Source organism: Rana temporaria, chromosome 5, assembly GCF_905171775.1.
Source record: "Rana temporaria chromosome 5, aRanTem1.1, whole genome shotgun sequence".
Classification (NCBI taxonomy): domain Eukaryota; kingdom Metazoa; phylum Chordata; class Amphibia; order Anura; family Ranidae; genus Rana; species Rana temporaria.
Window position 1 is genome coordinate 234,904,029 of NC_053493.1, and position 12,753 is coordinate 234,916,781.

The 12,753-nt window shown below is 44.2% G+C and overlaps 1 protein-coding gene across 2 annotated transcripts in view; it reads right to left on the bottom strand.

Annotated features, from left to right (window-relative positions):
* PIGN (phosphatidylinositol glycan anchor biosynthesis class N) overlaps positions 1–12,753 on the bottom strand; it is a 453,184-nt gene that overhangs the window by 170,674 nt on the left and 269,757 nt on the right. For both annotated transcript variants that reach the window (XM_040353586.1, XM_040353585.1), the window contains exon 18: positions 4,857–4,948. In XM_040353586.1, coding sequence (XP_040209520.1) covers positions 4,857–4,948 — 92 coding nt within the window. The remainder of the gene's footprint in view (positions 1–4,856; positions 4,949–12,753) is intronic.

Consider the following 12,753-nt stretch of genomic DNA (forward strand, 5'->3'; position numbering starts at 1 on the left):
TTACCAGATGTGGATTGTCACTTGCCACATCGCCTGCCTTCAGATGCAGCTTGTCACTTCCCACGTTGCCTATCACCAAATGCGAATTGTCACTTGCCAGGTTGTCTGCCACCAGATGCGGATTATCACTTGCCATGTCGCCTGCCACCAGATGCGGATTATCACTTGCCATGTCGCCTGCCAGTGCCACCAGATGTGGATTGTCACTGCATTGGTGGCAACACTGGTCTATTTAGCACAGAAGCAGGCCTATGTGCAGTGGTTGGTTTTGAGTGAGGGCAGGAGAGCGGAGATGCGGGGGCAGGCAGTGAGAGATGATGTCCTCTCTCTGCTCCCCGCTGCACCTCTGACATTGAAGAGGCCCAACTGTGAGGGCGGAAGAGCGGTGATGCAGGGCAGGTGATATCATCTCTGCTTACCTGCTTGCTTCTCTCATCCTCCTGCCTGCCTGGATCTCTCATGTCCCCAGCTGCAGAGAGGCCACGTCCCAGTGGTTGGGGACCCCTAGTCTAATAGACACTCCATAAAGTGTACCTTTCACCTGCCCCAAGCTATCAAATAGAGGCTTGTTTTCCCTTTATGACAACAATAAGGTTAAAGGGTTAGTAAAGGAAAAAAAAATGTCCTTTAAAATAAACATGTTATACTTACCTCCACTGTGCAGTTCGTTTTGCACAGAGTGGCCCAGATCCACGTTTTCTGGGGTCCCTCGGTGGCTGTCTCTGGTCCTCCCTGCAAATACTGACCACAGTCATGCAAAAGAGTTTGCATGATGGTGAGTAATTGCGGGCGCGCTCCCGTGATACAGAGAGCGGCCATAGCCGCTCGCTGTATCACTTGGTCCCGCCCCTCTGCGCATCGCGTCACTGGATGTGACTGATCCGCATTAGCCAATCATCGACCAGGCTGAGCGGCGAAGAGGATCTCTGGACCGCGCACGGGACTTTCGAGGGGTCAGGTAATCAGATGTTTTTTCACCTTATTGCATAGATTGCATTAAGGTGAAAAAATGTTTTACTTTACAATTCCTTAAATGAAATAAATAAAATAAAAAAAATTAAAATTAAAAGCACCCCCACCCCAGCCACCGAGCAAACGCACCCACACAAATGCAAACGCAAGCGTACATCACGCACATGTATGTAAATAGAGATTGAGCGTCAGAGTGAACACTGTTAGGAATGTCAGAATGAGAGCAATACTTCTAAGGCTATCATTCACAATCAGCTCTACAATGATAAGCTGTAAATGCTTTTAAAGCATCACCTATGAAAATTTTTAGGTACCATAAGCTTGTTAATCACCACCATTAATAGCAAAAAAAATGTATAAAAGAAAATACAATAAAACTATCCCCTATTTTGTAGACGTTATAACTTTTGTGCAAACCAATCAATATACGCTTATTGTGATTTTGTAGAAAAATACATATTAGCCTAAACTGAGGAAAAAAATGTGTTTTAAAAAAAAATATTTTGGGATATTTATTATAGCAAAAAGTAAAAGATATTGTGTTTTTTTCAAAATTGTTGCTGTTCTTTTGTTTATAGCGCAAAAAATGAAAACCGCAGAGGTGATCAAATACCACCAAAAGAAAGCTCTATTTGTGGGGAAAAAAAGGACGCAAATTTTGTTTGGGAGCCACATCGCATGACTGCGCAATTGTCAATTAACTACTTAAGACCCGGACCATTATGCAGGTAAAGGCCCCTTTTTGCGATTCGGCACTGTGTCGCTTTAACTGACAATTGCGCGGTCGTGAGACGTGGCTCCCAAACAAAATTGGCGTCCTTTTTTTCCCACAAATAGAGCTTTCTTTTGGTGGTATTTGATGACGTCTGCGGTTTTTATTTTTTGTGTTATAAACAAAAATAAAGCGACAATTTTAAAAAAAATTCTATATTTTTTACTTTTTGCTATAATAAATATGCCCAAAAAATATATAAAAAAAAAAACATGTTTTTTTTCCTCAGTTTAGGCCGGTACGTGTTCTTCTACATATTTTTGGTTAAAAAAATCACAATAAGTGTTTATTAATTGGTTTGCGCAAAAGTTATAGCGTTTACAAAATAGGGGATAGTTTTATGGCATTTTTATTAATAATTTATTTTTTTACTAGTAATGGCGGCGATCAGCGATTTTTTTCGTGACTTCGACATTATGGCGGACACATCTGACACTTTTGACACATTTTTGGGACCATTGTCATTTTCACAGCGAAAAGTGCTATACAAAATGCACTGTTTACTGTGAAAATGACAGTGAATGGGTTAACCACTAGGGGGCGCTAAGGGGTTAAGTGTGCCCTATGGAAGTGATTCTTACTGTAGGGGGGCGTGGCTGGACGTGTGACGTCACTGATCGCCGTTCCCTATAACAGGGAACAAACGATCAGTGGCAAGCCACAGAGAAGAACGGGGAAGGTTTGTTTACACTCACCTTTCCCCGTTCTTCAGCTCCTGTGACCCGATCGTGGGACACCGGCGGCGATCGGGTCTGCGGGTACCGCGGTCACGGAGCTTCGGACCGGGTGGCGAGCGCGCCGCCGGCGGCGTGTGCGCGACCCACGGCTGGGCACTTTCCGTGCCATTCTGCCGACGTATATCGGTGTTAGGCGGTCCACAAGTGGTTAAAGCGACGCAGTGTCAAATTGTAAAAAGTCCTCTGGTCAGAAAGGGGGTAAACCCTTCCGGGGCTGAAGTGGTTAAAGAAGACTACTACTTACTACTAGTAAATGGAACGTAAACAGATGTGCTACGAGGTGGGAAAAAAGTTTCTTGTACCATAATAAATATTATCCAATGTTCAGTGATGAAGACACATAAAAACCACTCCTAGTAGGCAAAGGAGAATAAAATCTACACAATCTGTATTAGAAGAGATGTATATTACCTAAGGGACCAATATATGGGAAAGAAGAAAAAACTAAAATATATATATATATACACACACATACAGTACCTTGAAAAAGTATTCAGACCCCTTGAAATTTTCCACATTTTGTCCTATTTCAACCAAAAACATATGTATTTTATTGGGATTGTATGTGATGGACAAACACAAAGTGACACATAATTATGAAGAGGAAGGAAAATTATAAATGGTTTTCAATTTTTTTTTACAAATAAATATCTGAAAAGTGTGGCGTGCATTTGTATTCAGCTCCCTTTACTCTGATACCCCTAACTAAAATCTAGTGGAACCAATTGCCTTTAGAAGTCACTTATTTAGAAACTAGAGTCCACCTGTGTGTAATTTATTCTCAGTATAAATACAGCTGTTCTGTGAAGCCCTCAGAGATTTGTTAGAAACCCTTTGTTAACAAACAGCATCAGGAAGGTCAAGGAGCAGCCCAGTCAGATCAGGGATAAAGTTGTGGAGAAGTTTAAAGCAGGGTTAGGTTAGAAAACAAATATCCCAAGCTTTGAACATCTCACGGAACACTGTTCAATCCATCATCTGAAAATAGAAAGAGTATGGCACAACTGCAAACCTACCAAGACATGGCCATCCACCTAAACTGACAGGCCGGGCAAGGAGAGCATTAATCAGAGAAGCAGCCAAAAGGCCCATGGAAACTCTGGAGGAGCTGCAGAGATCCACAGCTCAGGTGGGAGGATATGTCCAAAAATCTGGTCTTCTTCAAACCTGTTTGCCGTTTGCGAGAAGCCATGTGGGTGACACAGAAAACAAGTGGAAGAAGGTGCTCTAGTCAGATGAGACCAAAATTAAACTTCTTGGCCTAAAAGCAAAATGATATGTGTGGCAGAAAACTAACACTGCACATCACCCTGAACACATCATTCCCACCGTGAAACATGGTGGTGGCAGCATCATGTTGTGAGGATGCTTTTCTTCAGCAGAGACAGGGAAGCTGGTCAGAGTTGATGGGAAGATGAATGGAGACAAATACAGGACAATCTTAAAAGAAAACCTGTTCGAGTCTGCAAAAGACTTGAGACTGGGGCGGAGGTTCACCTTACAGCAGGACAATGACCCTAATCATACAGCCAGAATTACAATGGAATGGTTTAGATCAGGAATCTCCAAACTACGGCCCTCCAGCTGTAGCAGAACTACACGCCCCGAGGCATTGTAAAACTCTGACATTCACAGACATGATTGGGCATGTTGGGAATTGTAGTTCCTGAACAACTGGAGGGCCATAGTTTGGAGACCCCTAGTTTAGATCAAAGCATATTCACGTTTTAGAACGGCCTAGTCAAAGTGCAGAATCTGACGTAAGACTTGAAATTTGCCATTCACAGACACTCTCCATGCAATCTAACAGAGCTTGAGCTATTTTGCAAAGAAGAATGGGCAAAAATTCACTCCCTAGATGTGCAAAGCTGGTAGAGACATCCCCAAAAAGACTTGCAGCTGTAATTGCAGCGAAAGGAGGTTCTACAAAGTATTGACTGGGGGGGGGCTGAATACAAATGCACACCACACTTGGAAAATCATTTATTATTTTGCAATTGTGTGCCACTTTGTGTTGGTCTATCACATAAAAACCCAAATAAATGACATTTATGTTTTTGGTTGTAACATGACAAAATGTGGAACATTTTAAGGGGTGTGAATACTTTTTCAAGGTCCTGTGTGTATGTATATATATATATATACTGTATATATTACAAACAAAAGATAAATAAATGCTATAAACTCTTAAAGTCTACTTAATGCACGATAGAATAACCATCAGCAGCCCATCTAAGCAGACAGTTTCTTTCATTATTGAAATAACATCCTTTTTTCCCCTGACTCCACAATAGTTCACGTGTCTGACAAGACTCACTGAATCAGTGCGTACTAAATGTGATATAAAGCTTTTAGGAAGACAATGTTGATCTTACACCAGAGTGATGTTGGGCTCCCTTCCAACAACAGGCATCAGGGGAAACACTGCCAGCAGCAAGCACAAGAGAACCCAACTCACAGTTGTTATCTGCAAAGAAAGAGAAAGGAAAAAAAAGTAAATATCGGTAACAGCACTGTGGGAGATCATGTACACAAGCAGAATTGACAGAACAGCAAAATCAATCCAGCCGTTTCCTGGCACAGTACAGCAGGCTAAACCTGCTACTGGAAGAAGTAAAAGACTTCCTTATTTTTTCACATGCATATGATTTTCAAACATTTTATCTAAAATGTTCATATAGAAAAATAGAAAGAAGAATTATAACCCAATGTATTTTATCAATGCAATTGTTATTCTTTAAATGCCTTTCATAACAAAGGATAATGATTACTTCACCTTTTAATTAAATGAGAATTAAATCTTATCTGCATACTTACACCTATACAAATACGCTGACCCCCCTGCCAGAAATTGAAGGCTCATATAATGGTCTAAATTATCATTAGTCAATGATATCAAATATAGAACTCATTAAAAAAAAAAAAAAATAAAGGGGCGCATGCGCGAGGCTCACGATGGTGGACGCATTCCCTTAGAGCTCCGCACTCCCCGCCGCTATATCGGGACTTGTATAGCAGCCTGAACCACGCAGCGACCCTGATTTTTTGGACAGTCTGCCCCCGATAGCCGCCTGCTTCACCCGGGATGGTTCTGACCGGCCACCGCGGTAAACCGAAGCCCAAGCCGATTAAGGAAGCTCTCGCCCGCGCCTCATCCAAGATGGCGGCGAAGGCCCTGGCCAAACAACAGGCCGCCTCTCCGGTCCGGTCCGTGCACGCAGACAGCGATGAGGATGGGGGCGATGGATCTCATGCTGGCAGCCCCCCTACTCTTCCATCATCGGGTATGTCGCAAAATGATTTCCTTAAGCACATGGAGTCCATGCTCCACAAGGCCCTAAAGACTACCTCTGATCAGATAACTAATAGACTGTCACGGGAAATTAGAGAGCTGGGTCAGCGCACTGCGGACCTAGAGACTAGGATGGACGACATGGAATTGACTCTCCAAGAGCAGGCCCAGGAGCAGGCTGCTCTCCGTGAAGAAAACGCTACCCTTCTCTCACGTTTGGAGGATGCGGAGAATCGCTCTCGCAGGTCTAATTTACGTATCCGGGGTATACCCGAGAGTGTTGACGATTTGCAATCTTTCTCAACGGCCATATTTCAGGAACTTTCTGCATCCTCTATACCGGTTGAACGGTTAGAATTCGATAGGATACATAAAGCCCTGACCCGTCGCCAACAAGACGGCCCCCCTCGAGACATAATTGTTAAATTACACTTCTTTCGCACGAAGGAACAATTATTATCTGCTGCTCGTAATAAGGACGCTCTCCTGTTCCAGGGCCACGCTTACCAACTCTTTTCTGATCTGGCCCCACTTACGATCGCAAAAAGACGGGCCATGAAACCTCAGTTACAAGTGCTCATGCATCACCAGCTGAAATATACTTGGCGATTCCCCTTTGCTTTACAATTCACCTATCGTGGCCAACAGCATTCCTGTACCTCGCCAGAATCTCTCCAGCGTCTCTTAGAGTCACTCCACCTAGCTGACCCAACACAACCGTCAGAGATTGCCTCCCCCCGCACCCCGGCTCGCAACGCTGCTCACCCGTACACAACCAACTCACAGAGGCCCCAGCCGGGTCCATCTTCCGTTCGTAAGGGAACCCCTGCTCGTATACCTAAAGATGGATCGTCGAGCCGTCAGCTGTACTCACCCCGCTGAGTATGCTTTTCCTAACCTTTACTTGCAGGTTTCCCGTCTCCTCTCTAGTGCCGTGGCGAATACTCTCCTTCAAGTTGGTCGAACTGTCTGAAGCTTTCGATCTTACCTGTCCAATCCATGGACGGTCCCCCACTCACGGCAAGTGGGGACAGACTGCCCTAGTTCTCCCCTCCCATGTGGAGGAGGTAGTAGCAACTCTCTCTTTACCAACGAGGGTTGCTCAGGTTCAGTATTTAGTCAATCAAATTTTTGTTGCTTATTATGTTTACCAAGTTTAGCTGTATGCCTTTTAACAGCATGAGTTTAGACGTTTTGTTTTTATTTGTTCTCCTTTTCCCCAATTTGTTTAAAATGGGTAACTCTATATGTTCTGTTGCCCTGGCCTCGGCCTGGGCCCATTTGGGTGCTGGCGGATGCTGGGCTACGAAACCCATAACTTACAATGGTGGTTACCCGATCTGCCCTATATAACACTAAGGGGTAATTATTCTCCTGTATAACTGCACAAGGTCTTTCGTATCACTTTCCTGAGGCTCTCCCCCCCCTACCCTTCCCGGACTAACCTTCTTTTTTCCCCCCATACCCTTCCTTCCCCTCCCACCCACTCCCATCCACCGTCATGATCCCAGGGATACTTTCCTTTCCTTCCCTAGCTCCCCCCATCCCTTTCCCCCTTCTCCCCTCTTTTCCTATTCCCCTTCCCTCTCTCATCCCCTCTCCTCTAATCCCACCTTCCTTTTGCCTCTACCATATCCTTATCTTGTGCATTACTTCTATACTTGGCCACTGCACCATACGCCTATGTAGTCTCATATGTTATTTGCTGATGCCCGATGGTTAGTGGCAGAGTCAACAAGCGTACTGTTACTTTTTGTCTTATTGTTTTCTTTTTTTTTTTTTTTTCTATTATTTTTATTATTCCTTTTTGTTATTGTACTTTAATTTATTTTTCCAATGCCGGCTTCCATGGGAGCTGACAACTGTTGTATATTGTTTCTAAAAATTAGATCTATATATCCCATTAGTGGCGGGGAGCTGTCATTGCTCCCCCTTACTTCGGTTCACCCACCCATGAGCTAGCTGGCTGGCGCGTGTGTTGGTGCACTATTTTGTCGGGCAATAGAGTCTGACTCATTTCTCTCTCTGTGTTCGTTTGATTGCCCTACATGATTACCCTTTTTTCTTCTTCCTCTTTTTCTTCTTTTCTCTTCTCTTTCCAGATCGGCTGGGTCGCATGGCCTCAGAGGTATCGCTTAATCTCTCCATTTCCGCACCCAGATGGCCCCCTTGAACATACTCTCTCTAAACGTCAAAGGCCTGAACTCGCCCAATAAAAGAGCTTTCCAAACGTTTGCAACCTTAAAGGCAAGTATAGTAGCCCTTCAAGAGACCCACTTCTCTGCTCGCTCCACCCCAAAAATTTTTAGCTCCCGTTATCCCCAAGTGTTCACTGCCTCGGCGCCAACAAAACACCGTGGTGTCTTAATTGCTCTTCACCACACTCTTCCTTTCACGGTTACCTCTGAGCTTAGGGACCCGGAGGGTCGCTACATTATAGTAGTAGGCCTGCTCCAAGATGTGGAGACTACTCTGGTCTCTTATTACGCTCCAAACACTAATCCAATCCCCTTTTTCTCACATTTGCTTCAAGTCTTGCGCTCTCACAGTAAGGGCACACTGTTTTTATGTGGGGACTCCAACATGGTGCTACAGCCGCACATAGACAAATCCCCTTATGCTCCTGACCAGTTTTCCCCCTCCGTCCGTTTTCGAAAACTCCTGCAACAAACCTCTTTGCTTGATTCATGGCGGGAATGCAACCCGACTAAAAAGAATTACACATTTTATTCGTACCCACATAAATCCTTCTCTAGGATTGATCATATCTTTATTTCAGTTGCTTCCTCCCCCATATTACTCAACTCTATTGTCCAGCCTATCTCTTGGTCCGACCACTGTGCAGTCATCACCACGGTCCCTTCCTTGGTCCCTAGATCTAAAGACCGTACATGGTGCATAAATGAGGCCCATCTTACTAACCAATCTTACGGTTTTGATATTCAGATAGCCCTAGCTGACTACTTGAAACATAATTCTACCCCTGACATCTCTCCAGTTCTCCTCTGGGAGGCCCATAAACCAGTTATCAGAGGTAAACTTATTTCGGTATCCACCCACCTAAATCGGTTAGCGGAGCTGGAGAATGATTTTCATCACTGTTTCTTACAATTCCAATCCTCCCCCACTGAGCAACATAGGATACAGTTGGAAAAGGCGAGGACGGAACTGGATCTGGCTCTGGCTGAACTAGCTGATAAATCCATCCGTAGGTCCAACCACACCATATACACAAAAGCCAACAAACCAGATACCTTTCTGGCCCTGCGTCTTCGCCGGCCAGAGAGGAATCACGTCCCTATCAGGCTACGTCTAGATAAAAATACCTATTCTAGTAATCCTGTAAAGGTCCTCTCTGAATTTCGAAATAGGCTACAAACACTCTATAAGGCCCAGTCACCTTTTTCTCCTACCACAGCCGACGAGCTGTTACAGAATGTTTCTCTACCCACTATATCCAATTCTAATCGTGATTTTCTTGATAGACCTATCACTACGGAGGAGGTTCTGGCAGCAATAAAAACCCTTAAACCTCATAAACGACCGGGTCCTGATGGGCTATCGGGAACATATTTTAAGAAATTTGCTGGCACCCTGGCCCCACTTCTAACTAACTCCTTTAACGCCTTACTTCAACGACATTCCTTTGGTCGAGACACATTGACAGCTATAATTGCCATGATTCCTAAGCCTAATGTTGATAATTCTCTATGGTCCAATTTTAGGCCTATTTCATTACTTAATCTTGATGTTAAACTCTTAGCCAAAATTATGGCCCCACGCCTGAACCCTATCATTGGGGGCCTGATACATAAAGATCAGGTAGGCTTTATACCCCGCCGTCAGGCTAGTGACAACATCAGAAGAGTGGTCCTCCTCCAACATTTAGCCAGAACCCGTAAAATCCCTATGCACCTATTATCCCTGGACATTAGGAAGGCCTTTGATACGGTCTCCTGGCCTTATCTAAATTATATTTTGGGGTTTTGTGTTGGGGTTTTGGCCCCCATTTTTTACAGTGGGTGAATTCCCTCTATAACCATCCTCAAGCCTATGTTAAGTATTCTGGGTTTCGCTCAGAATCTTTTCCAATAGAAAGAGGTACGAGACAGGGGTGCCCCCTATCCCCCTTAATATTTGCTCTGGCGATTGAACCCCTTGCAGCCCTGATCAGGGCTAGTCCTGATGTAAAAGGTCTTGAGGTTGCTTCCGTCACCCATAAAATCTGCCTCTTTGCGGATGATGCTCTTTTGTTTATCACTTCTCCTCGTAAGACTCTCCCTAATCTTCTCCGTATTTTGGAATCATTTGCGAAGGTTTCTGGCCTTGAGGTAAACAATTCAAAATCTAAGGCTCTTAATGTGTCTCTGCCTCCTTTGGAAGTTGCACATTTACAGGAATACTTCCCCTTTCCTTGGTCTTCCACGTCTCTGCCATATTTAGGTATAAAATTGACGACTGATCCTACCTCTCTCTATAGTTCTAATTATCTTCCAATGTTATCGCACCTATCGTCTCTCCTAGAAGCTTGGAAACCACTCTGTGTCTCCTGGCTTGGTCGGGTGGCAGCTGTTAAGATGTCCCTACTTCCAAAACTTTTGTACTTATATAGAGTTCTCCCAGTCTCTGTCCCCTCCTACTTTCATCGCGCTGTCCAATCTCGGGTCTTTAAGTATATTTGGGGTCCCATTAAACCTAGAGTTTCCAGGACCATTCTCCTTCGTAGCAGACTTAGTGGGGGTCTAGGTATCCCCAATTTTGTCCGTTACTACCAGGCCGCTCAGCTGGCCCAACTGACATTACTTCATTCCTCATCAGAAATTCCGTTGTGGGTTAGCTTGGAGGCTGTAGATGTTTTTCCATTGCGGGTATCCAACCTTCTCTGGTTGCCCCCCTCAGTTCGTGGCCCTATACTGAACCCAGTTACCCGCCACTCTCTCAAACTCTGGGATAGCCTACGTGGACGTTACCGGTTGGTTTCCCCTCACGCCCCTCTACTTTCCTTTATGGGCCATCCCCTCTTCTACCCCACTTTCACGGAACCCGACTCTTTTCGACTCTGGCTCCAGGCCGGATTGCACCGAATAGATGATTTGGTTACTGCTACGTCTCTTAAGTCTTTCCCGGACCTACAGGCTCAGGCCGACTTTCCATCTAGGGAATGCTTTCGATACCTGCAGATAGCCCATTTTGTTCGTTCTACAGGGAGTGCAGAATTATTAGGCAAGTTGTATTTTTGAGGATTAATTTTATTATTGAACAACAACCATGTTCTCAATGAACCCAAAACACGCATTAATATCAAAGCTGAATAATTTTGGAAGTAGTTTTTAGTTTGTTTTTAGTTTTAGCTATTTTAGGGGGATATCTGTGTGTGCAGGTGACTATTACTGTGCATAATTATTAGGCAACTTAACAAAAAAAAATATATACCCATTTCAATTATTTATTTTTACCAGTGAAACCAATATAACATCTCAACATTCACAAATACACATTTCTGACATTCAAAAACAAAACAAAAACAAATCAGTGACCAATATAGCCACCTTTCTTTGCAAGGACACTCAAAAGCCTGCCATCCATGGATTCTGTCAGTGTTTTGATCTGTTCACCATCAACATTGCGTGCAGCAGCAACCACAGCCTCCCAGACACTGTTCAGAGAGGTGTACTGTTTTCCCTCCTTGTAAATCTCACATTTGATGATGGACCACAGGTTCTCAATGGGGTTCAGATCAGGTGAACAAGGAGGCCATGTCATTAGTTTTTCTTCTTTTATACCCTTTCTTGCCAGCCACGCTGTGGAGTACTTGGACGCGTGTGATGGAGCATTGTCCTGCATGAAAATCATGTTTTTCTTGAAGGATGCAGACTTCTTCCTGTACCACTGCTTGAAGAAGGTGTCTTCCAGAAACTGGCAGTAGGACTGGGAGTTGAGTTTGACTCCATCCTCAACCCGAAAAGGCCCCACAAGCTCATCTTTGATGATACCAGCCCAAACCAGTACTCTACCTCCACCTTGCTGGCGTCTGAGTCGGACTGGAGCTCTCTGCCCTTTACCATTCCAGCCACGGGCCCATCCATCTGGCCCATCAAGACTCACTCTCATTTCATCAGTCCATAAAACCTTAGAAAAATCAGTCTTGAGATATTTCTTGGCCCAGTCTTGACGTTTCAGCTTGTGTGTCTTGTTCAGTGGTGGTCGTCTTTCAGCCTTTCTTACCTTGGCCATGTCTCTGAGTATTGCACACCTTGTGCTTTTGGGCATTCCAGTGATGTTGCAGCTCTGAAATATGGCCAAACTGGTGGCAAGTGGCATCTTGGCAGCTGCACGCTTGACTTTTCTCAGTTCATGGGCAGTTATTTTGCGCCTTGGTTTTTCCACACGCTTCTTGCAACCCTGTTGACTATTTTGAATGAAACGCTTGATTGTTCGATGATCACGCTTCAGAAGCTTTGCAATTTTAAGAGTGCTGCATCCCTCTGCAAGATATCTCACTATTTTTGACTTTTCTGAGCCTGTCAAGTCCTTCTTTTGACCCATTTTGCCAAAGGAAAGGAAGTTGACTAATAATTCTGCACACCTGATATAGGGTGTTGATGTCATTAGACCACACACCTTCTCATTACAGAGATGCACATCACCTAATATGCTTTATTGGTAGTAGGCTTTCGAGCCTATACAGCTTGGAGTAAGACAACATGCATAAAGAGGATGATGTGGTCAAAATACTCATTTGCCTAATAATTCTGCACTCCCTGTATAATAGGCGACTGCTCTTCTCTGGGTAGCATGTCCTTTTATGAAAATATTTGCAATTCGGATCCTCATGCCCCTGGTATTATATCGCGAATTTATTACCACTTCACAACTTCTTCAACTGACCTTCCCCTCTATGCTGCACAGTGGTCTAAAGATCTCCAGATAACGCTTGATAATTCAGACTGGGATGATATCTGGTCCCGTACAAAATCCTC